This window comes from Nesoenas mayeri (assembly GCF_963082525.1).
Source record: "Nesoenas mayeri genome assembly, chromosome: 4".
Classification (NCBI taxonomy): domain Eukaryota; kingdom Metazoa; phylum Chordata; class Aves; order Columbiformes; family Columbidae; genus Nesoenas; species Nesoenas mayeri.
In genome coordinates, this window is record NC_137540.1 from 18,368,268 (window position 1) to 18,387,518 (window position 19,251).

General features: G+C 40.8%; 1 protein-coding gene across 1 annotated transcript in view; it reads right to left on the bottom strand.

Moving 5' to 3' along the window:
- The window catches only part of SLC7A11 (solute carrier family 7 member 11), a gene marked incomplete at both ends in the record, with an annotated part of 58,000 nt that extends 39,365 nt beyond the window's left edge, over positions 1–18,635 (bottom strand). The window contains 4 exons of the mRNA XM_080344312.1: positions 2,425–2,550; positions 10,471–10,586; positions 15,326–15,452; positions 18,359–18,635. Coding sequence (XP_080200438.1) covers positions 2,425–2,550; positions 10,471–10,586; positions 15,326–15,452; positions 18,359–18,635 — 646 coding nt within the window. The remainder of the gene's footprint in view (positions 1–2,424; positions 2,551–10,470; positions 10,587–15,325; positions 15,453–18,358) is intronic.
- Between the last annotated feature and the right edge of the window lie 616 nt (positions 18,636–19,251).

Consider the following 19,251-nt stretch of genomic DNA (forward strand, 5'->3'; position numbering starts at 1 on the left):
AGTTTGATGACACTCACTGCACTGTCATCTCCAGCAGTGACTTACATCAACATGAAAGAGTAGTGTGAGGTCTGTAGTTTCTGCTGTGGAAAATTTCACTTGCTTAACTTTTTAATCAGAAGGAACATAGCTTGCATTTCACTCACAAGCAACAATTTTAAGGTAAACAAACACAGTATCTTAAGCCTTTCTGCCACTGAAAAATTTCGTAACTATGTACCACATTATGGCCAGTACTGTATTGATATTACACTAGGAATTACACATCTATAAATGCAAATGTATAAGAGCTGTGTTATGCTCTTATTCATTTACAAGGTGCTTTGCGGTTTATAAGACCTCCCTAGAACCTCCCATATTTCCCAAGGAGCAATGATCCTCCACAGAAAAGGAGCAGAAGGAAGCAGAATTAATCCTTTATACTTTACTTGGTTTTTACTGAGTAAAAACTCCCACCAAAGCAGAGGCTTTTTGGTTAAGGGAAGAGCTATGACCAGAAGAAGGTCCCAGTGGGGAATCAGGGACACTATCTGAGCTATTTAAGGGCAGCAAAACCCACCCAAACCTGGGCCTGGCGTGCTCCAAAGGTCTAGGAAAAATGTGACAAATGGGAATGGAGAGAAATCTTGCACATGAAAGGAAGTGAGGGAGGAATATTGCAACTGGCAGACCGGAAGTGAAAAACATGAAAACAGAGTAATGAATGAGCAGAGCACTACACAGGAGAACTTTTATTTCAAAGTATGTTGCTAACCACAGAAACCATCTGCCCTAAGAAACTCCGAGCTCACCACAGAGCCTAATACTGTGCTGGTGACTCAGATGGGAGCCTTTGTGAAGCATCATAAAAGAGCATCCCCAGGGACCAAGCCAACAACTGTGATAATTTTTGTTAGATAAAATCTGCCACCAATTCATTAAAAAGTGTTACCCCTTTTCGATCGGCAGTGCTGAATGGCTCCTTGTGCTTTGTGTAGTTATTGTCTAGTGCTATTGTAACCAGAGTGAGCTGGGGCTTGTTACCATTTCACATTCGTGGCTGACAGGGCTGCAACAGAAGAGGCTCTTCAAGTAGCTGAGCATATGTCAGTAAAGAGTCTCTCTGCCAGTATGGCCTCAGCCAAACAACTTCCAGAGAGCCAAGGAAAGGCCTGCACAGCCATGTCCCTGCTGGGTGCAGCTACGAAGAACAAGGGTGTGTTTTCAAGGTCCTTGCTTATGCAGCAATACTGACAAAGTCTGTAGAGTAATTCTGGCCTTCCAAACACCTAATAGAATTGTAGGATGTCATGAGTTGGAAGGGACCCAAAGGATCATTGTGTCCAGCTCCTGTCCCTGCATATGACAACTCCAAAGTTCACACCATGTTTCTGAGGGTGTTGCCCAGTCTCTTCTTGAACACTGCCAGGCTTGGGGCTGTGACACCTCCCTGGGGAGCCTGTTCCAGTGCTCCACCACTCTCGGGGTGAAGAACCTTTTCCTGATGTCCAACCTAAACCTGCCCTGGCACATGTTCTTGTCATTTCCTTGGGTTCTATCATTGGTTCGGCAGAGAGGAGAGATCAGTGTCTGCCCTTCCTCCTCGCCTTGTGAGGAAGCTGTAGACTATGATGAGGTGTCCCCTCAGGCTCCTCCAGGCTGAACAAACCCAGTGACTTTAGCTGCTTCTCTCACACATATTCCCCTCTAAACCCTTCATTAACTTCGTGGCCCCCCTCTGAACACTCTCTAGTAGCTTTATATCTGCTTTCTCTTCCTACTCTTAGGTTAGCACCAGACTATTGCCTTTAGCAGTATGCTTTAGTTTTTCACCTGGAATTGAAACACACATGCAGCTTGAGCATCCAGTACTTGCAGGCAGGAAGCCCATGAAAGCAACAGCTGACTACCATTTCTCTTGCCAGCACAGCACCTTTAACTTCACAATTTACATCACCAAAGTGGCAGAACAGCATCCATGATAGTGTTTCTTTCATATATATTCCCCAATTCTAAACCCCCTCCACCACCACATACCAGGTACCAAACAGAACCAGGCACTAGCCTGGTTAAAGGAGACATATTCTGCCTGGACTAGACCTGTGCTTTGGGGAAGGGTATGCTCATCTATCATTAAAATCAATCCTGCCCCTTTCACAAAGTTCACACCAAAGGCAACTAACAGAGAAGAACAATCTCATTGCTCATTTGAAAACCTGGGTCTGATCTGAATAGACTCATTGACATGCTGAAGGAAATACCAGTTCATCCCAGTGCAGTTCCACTTCTAATCAATTACATGACAGTACAGAGCTTCAGTTAAACAAGCACAGACTAATTAAGAGATTTTGCTGCTATAAGCATTATTTGCTGGAGGCAGGTGGGGAAAGACTTGGGAGGGTAAAGATAAAAGTACTTTAAAAGCATTTACTTTTCATTTCGTACCTTTAATTAGCTGGATAACTCCAGGGACTATAATTATCAGAATTGCTACAAGCTTGCAAAAGGTAAGGAAAATCTGAATGCGGGCACTCCAGCTGACACTCGTGCTATTCAGGACCATCACCAGCGCTGCAAGAGGAAAAAGAAAAGTCAGAAATAAATCCTTGTGCTGCTAAATTGCCACAAAACTCTTTACCAGCAGAGAGACCTGCATGAACAATAGAACCTGATGCATTAAATGAAATACACCCTGATAACCTTCTCCAGCTGTTGCCCTCCCACTTGTCGTATTCCCCTTCCAGACACTGCACGAAACATTTGAGTTGAGCCCCTGTCTGACACACAGTGTGGCCCATCCATCTCTCTATTCTCAGCCTAAGTGCCTCTGCACCAAATTACAACTTTGGTTACATGGAGTTTTTAACTCTTAGTAGACCATAGGCTGTCAGCACCCTGCCTTAGATGAAATATATTAATTACCCAAGCCTTGTCACTCCAGATTTCTGTATCAGTGCTGGTTGGATTAGAGATTTGCATTTTCAGAACACAATTAACAGTCACATTAAACTTTCTCACCTCCATTTAGGCCCTGCATACATTTGTCACTCACTACTTTATTTACACCCATTCCTCTTTTTTGCTCTTTCTGCTCCCTTACAGCTGTATCACTAGAGATGCAGGAGGGCCAGAGGGCAAATAATTTGCTTCTCCTTGTTGGAAATTGGTGAAGAAACAGAGGATTTTTACTTCTTGAATACAAAGCCCAGGTCTGTGCCTCACCAACAGGTAGAGACATAAGCAAAAAGTGCTTTTACATCCCACCTGCTGGGCTTGCTGGGTCAGGAAGGGCATTCTCTGGCCTTTACTACAGCACTAACAGGATAACAATAGGTCAGTTATTCTAGCTTATATAAACAATTATCCTGGCAAAACAGAATCAAGAAAGGAGTTTAGATATTTAAAAACAAAATAGTATTTACTCAAAGAATAGAAAATCTTAGCCATTTAATCAGATAAAAATGCTCTTTTTCTCCACTCTGCTACAGAGGAAAGTGAACGTGGTAAGAGAAGCCTGCTCAATAATCTTCTCTCTCTTGCCATCCTACAGTGTTAATAAATTAGCTGCTCATCACTGTCCTCCCTTACTTCAAAAGTTTATCTGTATCATCAACCATCTCCACACATCATGGGACACATAAAAAGCACAAGTGGCTATTTCCCATGAGAGTCTGGGAGCTACTTTTTATTAGCTAGCATTATAAGCTTGGCATGGTACAAGCTTTCCAGTAGCAAAACCAGCTGATTTATCTCATGCCTTTTGTACAGATTGTGTCCACCAGCAAGGCCAAAAAAATGTATCCTAAAAATTTCTTCACAGCTTAAACCAAAGGTAGTTTTGGTTTAGGCAAAAAGGCAGGCAATGCCTGGTAATTGACATTCCAATAGATTTTTAGATCTTTCAAATTAAAGTAAAAATTCCAGAAAAAAAAAATATGAAAAGTATTTTCCTGAATTTTTTACTTGGGAAAGAGAGGGCCCCACATGCAAACGGACAATTTACTAAAGTCAACATAAACTTGCAACATCACTTAATGTACATTTTCCCACCAAAAAAGATCTTAAAGATCAAAACGTTTTTCCTGTTCTGTACTTTGACATATTTCAAAACTGAGGTATTATTTTCTGAGTCACAAAGAAATCTCCCTGACTTCTGCAAAGTATCACTTGGGATCCAAATACTCATTTTTTGCTTTATTTCTACTGCGTATACATATACTTGGCAGGAGACAGAAAATCCCAGGGGCTTGATTCGTTATTCTGTTGTCCTAATAACACCCCAACATAACTTCACCTTTTAAAAATGTTGAAATATCCCTTTAGGTTGCTGTTGAATATTAGTGCTGATTGAGGTTCCCCCTATTTTCCTACGATTTCATTACCAGGCAAAAAGTGAAAAAGGGTTAACGACAGTTATTTAAGCAGAATATAATTAAAATACTTATTTGACCAACAGTGTTGACGTTGTAAATTAAATCCAGTGCCATAAACAAGCACTAGCTTATTGAAAATTTCATGGAAAGTTCAGTGTATATTGTGGGGTTTTCTCCCCAGACAATAAGGCCCAGACAGGGACTAGGCCATTACAAAATGTCAAGGAAGACGTGTCAGAAAATATCCACTATTTGACATCTAGCTTATTCAGAGTTCAAGCTCACTGCAGCAAATGGTCTGTTAACTTACTCAGGTCACTTTTTGCCTGGTAATGTGAGCATCCCTCCTGCAAAGAGCCCTCCTCGAGGCTTTTTAATGCATCCATATCACCTTCCTGACACACCTATGAGAATCTCACTGGATGGAAAACTAATATGAACAATAATAGCAACTCACACAGAAACTCATAACCTTCCTTGCTGCCCAGCCACATGTTAATCACAAACCACAAATCTGTGTAAGAATCACACTGGCTTGAAAGGGTTCTATTTTCATGAAGATGACCTGCTTGTGAGCAGGTTGTGCTAAGCTTTCTCCAACCTTAACTGTGAGTTCAAGCCAATAAAATGTTTCATCTGATTCTTTCTAATCAAATAGCAAAAGCAATGACCTTAATTTAACTGAGAAGCTGAAGGGAGACTATACCTGCAGTGAGTCCCATGTACATGCCATGAGCTCTGATGGTCCTCTATACAAGTGAGTCCCTTGCAGAACTGGGCAACTGCACAGTTGTAGTAGTTCAGATTACAGGGCTGAGACTTAAATTCTTAGAAGAGTCAAGAACAACTTGATATTTTCTAAAATTTTGTTTTATTAGACTGAATAGGCTATGAGAATTTGTAGTCTTCTTATAATATCTAGTCCTAGCAGCTGTATGTGCATAACGGGTGTGGGGCTTATGCTTCTATCATGTACCAGCCCCATACTGGTTGTGTTAGCAACTGGATAATGAAAGGCAAGGAAGAAGAGGAGCCAAGAAGAAAGCTGTGAAAGAGCAGAAAAATAATATGACAACTGTGCCAGGATTCAGACAGAAATCATATCTGGACTATGGTCATTATTTAACACTGCTCTTCTAGGAATAAGGTCATATGGAGATGCTTCAAGAAACTGATTGCAGATGTTTGATGCAGGATGACCACAAAGATCAGGAGGACTCAGATAATCCCCAAACAAAAGTGCAGTGAAAGTAGGACTCATCCCCAAATTTGCTAACTAGAAGTCAGGCATCTAGTGTGGCTGCATGATCAGTGAAGACACAGTTACCTTCAGATGATGAGTACTAACACCTCTCTCAGGTACCTATCTCAGGTGAGGTAAGCTGCTTTCAGGAAGTGTCTCTTTCCCTCTTCCTCCACTAACTTTAGGAGGAGAATAGACTAACTAACTAAAAGTGAGATAAATGGGCTTCTTGAACAAAAAAACACAATGGTAATACCGATCATGTTGCTTTTCACTATCTCTTTCCTTCACACAGCCACAGCTTTAAATGGATAACAAAATCTAATGGGAGAAGCAGCAGTAAGCATTACATCTTGGCCTACTTTTCAGGAATATATGTACTATTGCCTCAGCAGGAAACCAAGGAAACAGTCCTCCTCTAACTTGTCGAGCTTTTAGGGTCAAGGCATTCACACAAAGCAAAAAATACCCTCAATTTGCGGATTCTAATGCATCAATTAAAACAGAGTCATGGGAGGCACAAAAGCAGCCACCAGAGCAGCTTTTGCTACCCCTGCAAGTCAAGAAATGTCTTAATTTAAACTGCTTGTTTGAAAACTGTCAGCAGTAGAAAGAATGTCAGTAACATTTGCCATGATGGGGGGGTGGGAAAAAGACAACTAACTATAGACTCACATACACATCAGATTTATGGTTATAAACTTGTGGTCTAGAGTATCTGCCAGCAAGCACTGATGGATTGGTTTTCAAGTATAAAATTGCCTCTCTCTAATAGCTGTAGTTTGGGGCATTTGGCTTTTTTTTTAGCAGATCTCCATAAAAAGGGGGAAAATAAACATTATTGTGGCATGAACTGCCCAAAATATGCATAAATGAGTGTAAAAACTTCTAAAATGTCTGTGAGTTGGTAACCTGCTTCCAGTCTCACAGTTCTTAATAGCTGAAACCTGATTATCTGCTTTCTGATATGGAGGCCAAGTGAAAATATTAGAACATGCTCAGTTAAGATTGCATATCTAGTCAGGTTACATATTGATAGTACAGTTCAGTACTTTTGCACAGTAAAATCTAACCCTTCCAGTTACCACCATAGTTGAGCTTACCATTAAGAGAAGAATCAAAAGGTACAAATAAAGTAATATATAAATACAGGGGGTTTTTTTGTTGTTTGCTTGGATTTTTTTCACTGCTTACTGCCACGCTGCACAATGGTGATAGCATATTTCTTCATTGGAAGAAACAATAAACACGGAGGAGTCTACCAGCTTTCATTTAAAGAGATACATGAATTTTTAACTCTTTCTCCTAAAAAGACCATTTTCAGCATCAGAACAAAGAAGGTCTGCACTCCTTCTGCTTTGTGTTATGAGGCTGTTGTGTCCAACCCAAGCAAAGTTGGATATTCAGAAGGCCTCATCTCCTGTCAGCATTTTTTTTCTGCATTTTCTTCTTCTGTGCTTTCCTATACTAGGTCACATGGAGGTTCTTTATCCTCTACCTGGCCACCTATTTTCATAAAAATTGTAGTAATTAGACATCTTTAAGATGTCTACTCTTCTCTAAGGTCCAGTAAAATTGACCGAGTTTAGAAGAAGTTTATGGCAGACTGACAGATAGACTGAGATACACATATCCTACATTTGCCTAGCTTTTTGCCTGACAGAGATTCACTTGAAAAATACCAACTGAATTAAAGTGATTTCTAGATTTGAAAAGAACACATAGCCTTTTCTGCACAGAGGCTCAGAAAGCTGGGGTGTCTGAAGAGAACCTCCATCTAACAATAAGTATCCTTCTCTCCACTGAGCAATCGAAATATTTAGACTTTTTAGTTGGTTGGGCTTTTGTATTTTTTTTTTTTTTTTTTAAGACAAGGAAAAAAAAGGCGCACCATATCATGGAACAGAAAATTTGCTTCTATAGGTCATTCAAAATTGCTCAGAACAGATGTTATTTTAAGGGGAATTTTGTGCCTAGCACATGCATTTTCCTATAAATAATAAACCAAGAATGAGATTTTTTGAAAGGTCACCATCTCTGGTAGTTCCATTTTAGCTCTCATTTGATCTGCATCTCCTCTGCAGGACCCTTGTTCCTTTTCCAACAGAGGTACTGAGGGAGAATGGTGGGGAGCAGAATGGGCTGTAGCCCCTTTATGAGTTAGTACTTGTTTGCAGCTGGTAGATGAGCAACAGTATCTGCCGCTCCCCATCATAATCTTGGTTCCATTAATCTCATGCAATCTTTTAATAGCACACTTAAATTACAGAAAATGAGGTTTAGGTGGAAAGAGGAAGGAAAAACAAACGAACAAAAACCTTTCTTGTGACAAGGATAGAAAAAGCTGGGCTGTAGTATTAGGTGAAGCTTTAGAAATTCCCTCACTGGAGGTTTTAGGATCAGTTTAGACTCACATCTGTCAGAAATTGTTTCAATATACTGACCGTGTTTAGGGGCAGAGGATCACTTGGAGATTTCTCAAAATCTCTTCCTGCCCTTTCTAGTATGAAATGACAAGGTAAAACCACAGAACAAAGTCTCATCCAAGGACTGAGTTTAACAGCTCTTCCTTTCACCCGTGCAATGAGGACAGATCTGCAGTGAGCATCATGTTGTCAGGCGTAGGAGGGAGAAGGGACCGGGAGTGGATCAGAAGACAAAAAGCACATCAGTTCACTTCCTGATTAACTTAAAATTTTCAGTGGAACTAAACACTACCTTTGGCACTGTTAAATTGGACTTTAAGTATTTCAGGACTCCAGTGTGTCTGTTCAGCTCAAAACCACCTAAATCTTGCCTATCACTCTGCCTACATGCACTATACAGAACATGCATAGCAATTACAACAGCAGCTAATTCCTGCCATACAGGAATAGCAGTCATATGCTCTTGGATCCCGTAGCTGAAGTGTAGCATACGATCAAAAGCTACTACAAATGAAGCTCCGCTGCAGAGAATGCTACAAAGAATAAAGATAAAGCCTCAGTCTGACATGTCACTGTTTTCCACAGCATTGTCCCATTCACCATCACAAACTTTCTACAAGAATCCCATCTTTCAGTGAAATGACAGCTCACGCTACCTGTGCTTCACAGACCCGCAGTCACCATAGGAACAGTCTGCTGTGAGCTCCTCTTTCCCTTTAGGCTGTAATTATTTCAGCATAACTCCACCCCCCCTGCAACACTACTGCTTTATTTAATTACTTTGTGAAGCCCTGGCTTTTCAATTAAATTAAAAGCAATAAAAAGCTATTTCAAATTGTTCACTTATTGTGCTTGAATCACATGCACTTAACAAAACGCTTTGATGGAGTCCTCACTTAACATTCCTTCTGTCTCAGTGACCTTGAAGTTACTGGACATCTGTTTCACCCTTATCTTGCACTGAAATATTTTAGACAGATGTAGCTATAAAAAGTCATTGACCTCAAAATTCATGCCTTAATTCAATTATTCCTATGAAACCTATAGTTTGTGCATAATTAAGTTGGAAAGAAATGCGGTCACATACTGATTTTTTAACACTCCCGGCAAGAAGGGAACTCTTATCAAAAGAGCTCCTACCAAAAGCCGCAGTAACCTGAAGACTAGAAATTTCAATGTTAATTGAATTCTCTACCCAAAGAAACAAAAAGTAATCTGTACCTATCATCATGCAAAACTAAAGCGGTCTCCCATGTGCCTTTGATTGTTTTGCATGTCTTAATTCCTTTTTTCCAGTCCTTTTGTTTCTGATATGTGCATTGACCACGCTGAAAGGAACAATCTGTTACTAATAACTCGGGTCTACTCTGCACTCACCCCCCAGTACAGCTGAATACAGGTTGGTGTGCACATGTGCCAGGAGCATCATTCCCAGTGACCATGAAGAACTGGAAACATGCCTCGAGTGCTACAATCACACAGCTCCAGAGTCCCATTCATATCCAGATCTGTGCTTTCCTGCTTCATGCAGCCTCCTGCACCAGTCCAGGTACACCGTGAAGCTCCTGGTCTCAGAATAGCCTCTCTCCTTCCATGGACAATTATTGGCTCTCTGTAAATCTCAACGGTCCCTTTTATACTAATTGCAAAGTTAGTAAGAGTAAGACAAGCGATTAGTGACAGACATTCATTTTCACAATGAGGGCAGTAAAACATTGGCACAGGTTGCCCAGAGAGGTAGAAGATGCCCCATCCCTGGAGACATTCAAGGACAGGCTGGATGAGGCTCTGAGCAACCTGATCTGGTTGAAGATCATTTCAGGGGGGTTGAACTAGATGGTCTTTGAAGGTCCCTTCCAGCCCAAACTATTCTATGATTCCCCAAACTGTACACACTGTTCCCAAACTCATCAGCTGGGTTCCTGCTCCCTGGAACACAACTGCCTAGATAAGTTTTATTGCTATGCAGGACAGAGTGGGACTAGCGAAGATGATCTCATGTTGCCTGTGCTGCGCTCAAGACAGCTACATTTCTTCATGGCATCATACTTGGCACTCAATTGCATCCTAAAGCAGAGGTAGAGCAAAGCACTTAAAATCAGGTAATCATTCTTCCATATCTCTGGCACTGGCTCACCATCTCTTAGAGCCTGAAATTGCTTCTACAAAAGTAATGAGAGTTTCACCATTAATTCAGGTGGCAGAGTCAGGCTCAGCAATAGATTTTCCCTGTCATTAATGAAGTCTGCTATTCCTTTACTACTGCATATGTTCACAAACACACATATCCAGGCAAAAAGTCATGCTGGTGCCCTTGGCACTTTATGCACAGTCAATCTGTAATGATTCACATCAAATGACTACCTGTTCGGCGTGCTATTACCTTTTTTTTTTTCTTTTCAATTACATCACCTCTAGCCTTCCCTGAAACCTAAAATTGGATACTTACTGATGCCAACAGCTGTAATAAGTTTAATCGCAAGTTCTGGGATTTCACAGTGCATAAAGAAAGGTTCCAAAATGTAACGTCCAAATGCCAATGATATCACTGCTGTGGCAGCAGGGCTAGAGTAAAAACAAAACAACAAAGAATAAATCACAAAATTAATCTGCAATAGTACATAGACAAGATTCATACAGGATCATGCTGTAACTTTGCTATCACAGAACTGTGAAACGTTTTTAATTTTGGTGCCTGCTTATAAATATGCTGCCATGGACCATGATTTCTGAAGAGAGCAAGGAACCACAAGCAGTTCAGCTTTGCTCAGTGGTTCTGACCTTGACAGTAACACTTCTTACCAGGATCAATCTCACAACTTTCATGTTGTGAAGCAATCATAAACAGAAAGGAATGATATCAATGCAAATCTTCATTTAGTCACTTGAAGTGAAAGTAGACAGAATTAGATTATATGAGCAAAACCCTAAGTAAATGTTGTTAAAGACTGAATTTTAGTGGCCAAGTATATCTCTGCCTTCACAGACACAAGCAAATTAATTTCAGTCAAGATGAGAACTCTGCTTTACTGAAATAAGTATCAAACACCTACCCAAGCCTGTTACTAAAGTCTCAGGCAATGCAAAAAAAAAAAAAAAAAAAAAAAAAAAAAAAGAATGAAAATGGGATTTTCTAAAATGCAAACAGAATTTTTAAAATATTTGTTCCTTTTATTGACTAACAATTTCCCAACACTGCAAGTGAGAGCAAAAATCCTTAAGGTACAGAAAGTACCTACTATGAAACAGATAAATGTGAAGAAAGGCAGGCATGCAGTTGTTTAATCTACAGATTTGGAATACCTATAAAATTAACACAATCTTTCTCTTTGAGGCAAGCTAGAAGTCCGCCAGAAGCCTTAGCACTGACACATATTAACAGCAAATTACCCTGTGCCTCAAAATCAGATGCTGTCTGCATATAACAGCTCCAGTGATCTGTTCACATTTGGTTTGAGAGAACACACTCGCCCTTCTTAGGACAGCTGGTAGCATCTGTTCTTCATTGCAAGCTCATGCACAATAAGGAGAAACGGGCATAAGATTCTGCCTCACAGGATTTTTGAGTTAAGCAAGTCCATGCAAATTTGTCATTAAAAAAAAAAAAAAATCTACACCATTTAATAAAATAATGCTTTTGGTACATGAAATACCTCACCCTATAGAATGTTAACAAAACTATAGTTGCTAAAATGCTACAGAACAGTGTAAAAATTCTGCAGAGAACTTATTATTCTCCATCAAATGACAAAGGAATTTTCCACAACAGAGTTGCACCCTCTGAAGAAAACCCACTTTCTTAGCATTATGACTCAACCAAAATGTCACACATTGTGTTGGAGCAAACTGCAGAGAAGCAAAGAACAGAAGTATCTTCCTCAGAAAGTTTCTGTGTGGACAAATGAGGGCTGTTGCTCACGCGTCCTCAACGCACAGGGACTGTTTCTTGCACTGGCCAACAATCAGCTTTGCAACTTTAGCCTTTGCTCAAAAACCGAATATCCTCTGCACTAGATCTACATGTATATTTACTGACTTTACATTGGTGCAATATTTCTAATTTACATAAGATGATCACGAGGCTTCTGGCTTTTAAATATTGCAGCATGCCAAAAGCAGTTTGAAGTGTCCTAGATCAGATGAAAGATCAGATATTTGGAGCTTGCCCAGATTTTTTTTCCTCAGTCCCTTCTACCAGAACTTGGATTTTTCCCTGACATTTAAAGAAAGGCCTTTTTAAAGAGGCAGTCACTGCTATCCACACCACTATTTTTAAAAACATGGGTCCTAAATTATACCTCTAATAAGTACCTCTCATAGTCCCACATTTGAGGGGAGATGTTGCTGGCAGTGTAGTGGATCAATTGAGGTGGAAGTTGAAGGAATGGGGCATTTTGTTTTTGACTGGCAGCCCCCTAACAGCTGTGTGTTGAGGAGCAGACAATAAAGTGAATTAGCAGCTTTCATTTAAAGGCAAGGAGCACAAAAAGACAGTGGTAAAGGAGCAGGTATAGTGCCATCAGCACATACCACAGGTGAGTGAGTCACTTATTTGGCAGCACACTCTTACCCAACCTGTGGTTAACAACCACCATAGTCATGCACTACAGGCAACACGTTCACACAGTCATCTACACTTGTTTGAAACCTGGCTCTTTTTTTTTTTTTTTCCTAAAAAAAAAGTCTGTAATATACCCACAATCTGGCTTTTGGGAAGAAAAAAGTTCATGCTTGTACTGGATGAGGAACATCACAGTGTAAGGCACTTCTAAACAGCACGTGATGCTGGCAGAGTGTAATCAGTATACGGGCAGAGTTAAGTGTGTCTGAGACTGTAAAATGATGGCTGAAAAGACATATGAGAGTAGGAAATGTTTGTTTTGGTTGTGGCTGCTCCACCAGCCCATGGGTGTGATAATCCTGCAATATTTCAGAGGAAAAAATGGCTTAGCTGAGAAGTGTTTGTGCAACTTCACCCGCCAAAAAAAACCTAGATATGTATTAGGTCTCAATGTCTTTGATAGCAGTAGCCAATTAGTTTACCGATGCAGGAGTCAGATATAAAACTCTACACAGAGGTTTGGCAGCACTGCTCTGATTATCACAAGTTATAACAAGTTCAACTCCCTTGCTGCTTCTCAGATTTGATGATTAAAGAATCCACTGATGTTTCTTCCCATGCAAGATGATTATTTTCTGGGTGTGGGGCAGATCATGATGACTAAGAGTGTTTTCGTGGCACTCCTGAGACAGTGTCATAAGTAAAAAAAAAAAAGCACCTCACACACACACACAAAAAAACACACCTTTGAGAGGAATTTATGTGGCCTGGTTTCGTGGGTATTTGTTCTTAGGTTAATAAGGTCCCCCTGTCTAGTAAGGTGAAGGTGCAGGTTAAGAGGGGGATTTCTAACACTTATCTCTTCTGTCAGTTATATGATGTGGTGTATTAGAAGGGCAGTGGTTAGTAGGTTGAGAGTGGTTCTTCCCCCTTCTACTCTGTCCTGGGGAGACCACATCTCGAATATTGTGTCCAGTTCTGGGCCCCTCAGTTCAAGAAGGACAGGGAAATGCTGGAGAGAGTCCAGCACAGAGCAACGAAGATGATTAAGGGAGTGGAGCATCTCCCTTATGAGGAAAGGCTGAGGGAACTGGGGCTCTTTAGCTTGGAGAAGAGGAGAATGAGGGGTGATCTCATTAGTGTTTATAAATATGTAAAGGTTGAGTGTCACGAGGATGGAGCCAGGCTCTTCTCGGTGACAACCAATGGTAAGACAAGGGGTAATGGGTTCAAACTGGAACACAAGAGGTTCCACTTAAATATGAGAAGAAACTTGTTCACAGTGAGGGTGACAGAACACTGGAACAGGCTGCCCAGGGAGGTTGTGGAGTCTCCTTCTCTGGAGACATTCAGAACCCACCTGGACACATTCCTGTGTACCTCATCTAGGTGTTCCTGCTCTGGCAGGGGGATTGGACTAGATGATCTTTCGAGGTCCCTTACAATCCCTAATATTCTGTGATTTTGTGATGTGTGATGATATATAGCTATGTTCACAGCATTGTGCTTCTCGCAGTGAAAATATAGGTCTGTTTCCTCCTTCTGGTTCCTTTTTGGCAAAAAAGTTAATACAGTTAAGACATCTGTTCTTTCATCACTTTTGATGGAAATTACACAGTTAATTCAAAGGTTACATGTGGGTGGGGAGGATGTAAGGGACCATCTGATATTCACTATTATTTCCTCCGGAAACAAGATAAGAATTTACGGTTTCATAATGACTCGGCACTGTCAGTGCTTTTAAATTCATCTATGCTAGAACTCGTCAATATTATGTAAACATTGCTGTGATTGGAAATGAGGCTTTTGCTTTTGTGACTAATCTGCTGATTCTGGAAGAAAGGTGAAAGGAGTGCTCACTAGCCCTAGGCTGGAATGGAGTGTTCCCAAAGTCATTTTGCGTAAGTGAGCTGCCCTGTCCTACAGTAACAAGCTTTCCAGCCTCAGCAGTACTGTAAAATCAATCAATCAATCAATCAATCAATCACTCACTCACTCAAAGAGTTTGATACAAAGATCCATTTACATTTTGAAAACTCATTTAATATGGTTTGATGATTTGGCATCTTCATATTGTAATTGACCTATACAATGCCACAGGCTGAAAGAACCACAGGTTTACACACCAAAACAATAATTTGGATATTTTAGATACGTAAAAACCTAATGTTGATTTGTTTGGTCAATTAATTCTTTTCATAGTAATCAAGAGGCTGGTTCTTCAATACCCCACACAAACAAAAAATGGGGACCTGAACTGACATACAGAGAACAAATTATGCCCACAAACCTAAAAGCTACTAGGCAAGAGCTTCACCAGGAGTTATTCCTGTACCTACACACAACAGCAACCATTCCAAAAGCTAGTTCCAAGACTGAAAAAAGTAAAGGTGACTTCCTTCTTCCACTATACTGTATATAGGCATGGGTATTAGCATTGTTAGTGACATTAATGGATACAGTAAGCTTCGTAAAATTAAAGCAAGTAGCTGAATTGTGTCAGGCAGTTTTCTTAGAATCTTCCCACCTCCCATATATGCACAAATGACTTTTTGAATGTTTCAATAGTGATGAGTAAAATGGCATTCTTAAATTCTCTGAAGCAACCATACTAAAAGAACACAGCTAATTCATCAAGATATATTTGATTTATTTTGCACATCACATATTGGAGATTTTTCTTTACGACTGAAAAGTGTATTGCTCTCAGAAAAGAAACACAGAAAAGCCACGATACACTTACCGAATGACGAGTAATTCAACCCACATTCTCACAAAAGCAGGTAATGGGCCAAAGGCCTCCAGGATATAGGTGTAGTGACCACCAGATTTCTTAATGCATGTTCCTAGTTCAGCATAGCAGAGGGCACCTGTGAGAATTAAACTGTGGCATCACAAGACATATCCAAAAATAACTTTGAAAACATTTGTAAGCTAAACAATGGAGCTGCTGTGGTACCACAACTACTTTTGATACGTTTTAATCACCTTTTTCAAGCAATTTTCTAAGTTTTAAGTCATTCAGCTAGATCTACAGTTAACCAAACTCTACAGATACCCAGTTACATTTACATGCAAGCCACTGAACAAACTATTTGTTATCAACACGTTTCATTACTCATCCATATCTCATGAAGAGGGACAACAAAGTGCTGTGTCACACCAGCTACCCCAGCTCCCCAGCCAGCCTGGCTGTCCCACCCAGTGAAAGCTTCTGACACGTTTGCTTGTTGTCTCCTTTCAGCCTTGGAGATACCTGGCTCAGCCTCTGAAGAAAAGCCTGAAAAGTGTATTCCCCCTCCTCAGCCACAGGTGAAGCAATCAACTGGCCGAAATTTGGAAGCAGGAACCACAAGTTAAGAATTTTCCTCAACAGTACTTCCAAAATCTTGCATAAAAAATTCAGGGGATGTCTTAGCCCTGGTGCAGTGTTGTTGGGTACTATTAATGCAGTGAAAGCTCAGCTCATTTCTACATTGCCTGGAATACAGGCAACTTCATGGTTTTCATAGAAGGAGGCTCACTTCACTGGCTAAAACAAAAACAAAATAATCATCACATCACTGTATTAGGGGTGACAAGTTCATGCAGAAGTGGTTCAGGCCCCTTTGGAGCAAATGCTAGTGGCATTCACAGCAAGTAACAGCTCTCAGAGCTCCCCAAGGTTGCCTCTGCCATCACACAGCAGACGACAGTGTGCTGCAACCATGAGGACCTACTCAAAGCCTTCTTCACCCATGAACCATCTGCTACTGGTGCTTAAATGAGCTATCACCAAGCCACAAAGCCAGCAAGTTCTCAGCTCCATGGATGGACAGCATCAGTAGAGAAGAGGTGTACCATGTCCTGTAAATGTAGGTAAGCCCTTTGAAGAGAGTCGGTGAAGCCACAGGAAAACAGTAACGAAGTTTGTTAACACCACATGGCAAGATCAGCGACATATATGAACGTGCCTGGGCTCTGTTCCCTGCATGCCTTTATGCTGCAACACTTTAAGATTAAAACCACAGTTGTCCAAACTACATAGCATGCACAAGCCCATTAAAGCTGTACCACATTATGACAAAATCCACCCTTGTTCATTTGCTTTGTTTGGGGTTTTGCAAAAGTGTGGCAGCTTTTATCTGCTATTCTTCGGCTTACCTGAAAATGTACTTAAAGGAATTCTTACAGTCACGTTAAAAAAACAGCTACTGATGGGTTTCCTCTTCCCATCCTCCTCTGTTGAGGTTCAGGATGAAATGAAATTGTATTTCGATACCTGTCATGTGCACAGCCTCAATAAGACCTTAAGTGATCTTTACATGAGATTTTACTATAATTAAGTAATACGGAGAATTAAAATCACCCATGGCATTAAAACGATGAAAAAAATAACTGTAACTGGTCCCTTTAGAAAAAGAGATAGTATGTGTTGCCCTGCCAAATTACACAGTTCTTCACACCTTGAGATCTGGAAAATGACATTGAAAGCCTGTCTGATAAAAGACAGATTTTTTTGATTTTTTTTTTTTTTTTTTTACAGGCTTTACTTCACAGTCAGAAAATTCTTACTATTAAAGTCAAAGCAAAAATTGCAATGGCAAGCAAATTCTGGTTTTACTACATCTAAAGACCAAGGTCTTCTGACAGGGTTACAAATTGTATTTGAGGTCTTTCTTTCCAGGGGAATTTTGGTTACAGACAGGACTTCCACGATTGTACAACAGATTATGCTGCACTATGGTTATTTAACATTTGACTAAAACAAGTCCTAACTTTCTTGCAATCTCTATTTGGCTAGGGTGGGCTTATCCTGTAAATAGTCAGTGTTTCTTTTAAGTTCAGAGCCGATTTACCCAGGGTGGCATTTGCATGTTCCACCTGTTAAGCAGACACATGCTAGTCCATGCTTGGCCTCTTTACCTCCTGCCAGAGAACAAGTTGTTTCTGTTTTAAATAAAGCCAATATTCATGTTAGTTCTTCAGCTTCTTCGAGATTAACTTATTAAGTAGGTCAATGGACCCTCTGTCCCACAGAGGCCAGGGTGGGGCTTTTTACTCTGAATGGGGGTTTTGTGTACAGAACAAAAAACCTGACATTATTCAGAACTTAATACTGGTCAAGAATACAAAAAATTAGTAAAAACTGTCACGATAGGCAGGCCAGTAATAAAACTCTCGTTACAAATTTGTTTCCTCCGCACTGTTTTTTGTGGCTTAATCTTTCAAAGCAGCATCATGAGCGGGGAATAAAGTGAGAAGCAGTAATACAAGACTGGGGAGAGGGGTTATTAACATTATTATTTTGCTCCTTTTCATGTCAATACAGTTTACATTCAGTGGGAATTATTCCTCTCAGACCCTGATCTAGCCTCTGGGGAACAAAGTCGAGCTGTCTAAATATTTCATCGGTGTTCAAACAGGGTGACCTGCATCCCTGGCTGCCAGTGGCCTCACAAGCAAACCATAAACTACCTCTTACAGAAAAACATTATACATACAGCATGCTATATGGCATAAAATGGACATTTACTTCTCCTGTTCCTTTAGAGACCCATAAGAAACAATAATTTATATTTCTGGTTTTTACAGACCAGGCACTGGGGGACAGGGGTTGTATACCTCTGTGCCCTCCACTCAACCTATTACACAGCAAAAAACTTCTGTAGCCTTATTGGTCCTCCAGCTCCACACTGTGCCTTCATATCCAATGGCAAAATTAGACAAATAATAATAATAATAATAAACCACCAGCCACCCTTCTGGACCAATTAGAAACTTTTAAGCAACTTACCAAAGAGCGAGAGGATACCGCATGCTGTCCAGAGAATCAAGGACATGCCTACACTGCCCGTGTTCTTCAGGATGCCTTTGGGAGAGATGAAGATGCCAGCTCCAATGATAGTACCAATTATGATGGATATGCCCCTCAAAAGAGTCACTTTCTTCTTCAGCACAACTTTTCCCTCCTGGGCTGGCTGTCCACTATCCATAGCGGGAAACCTGCCATTAGATTCCCCCTGCAAGTAGCTTCCATTAGAGACGGTGGTCACAGCAGCTTTCCTCAACATGTTCCAGTGCCACAGCAAGTGCTGGCAAAGAAGTTTGCAGCAGAAACTCAAGGTTTTTTTCCTCTCTGTGTAGCCAACTACTTAGTCTCTTTTCTCTGCCCTCTCTTATCTCTCCAGCTGCTCCTACACACAGGTAGCAGGCTCCGAAAGTGTTTCAGCCTTGGCTGCTATCAGAGCACTGCTCAGGAACACCTGCACTTTCACACTGCGAGCTGGTACTGCCCCAGCATTGGAAACCAGCTCAGCTTCCGCGTGGACTTGTATTTAAGCTCTTGTCATACCAAGTTACTCCAGCTGAATGATGATGCAAATTCTCCAGGTTTGCATCAGCCATTTGAGAAACCTCTGGCATTACTCAGCATTTCTCTCTCTCCCTCTCTCTCTCTTTTTTTTTTTTTTTTTTTTTTTTTTTAACAGTAGGGGCATGTTGCACAACCGACCTGAGCGTGGTGGGAAGAACAAAGTACCCGCAAGCAAACCGAGCCAATCAAGCTAAGCACATCACCCTCGACGCTCCAAGACACACTCCCAAATCTTTTAAAGCAACTTGGAATCAGAAACAAAAGCCTGCCTAAACACAAAGCTCGTCAGAGTTCAAGGGGAAAAGAAATCAAAC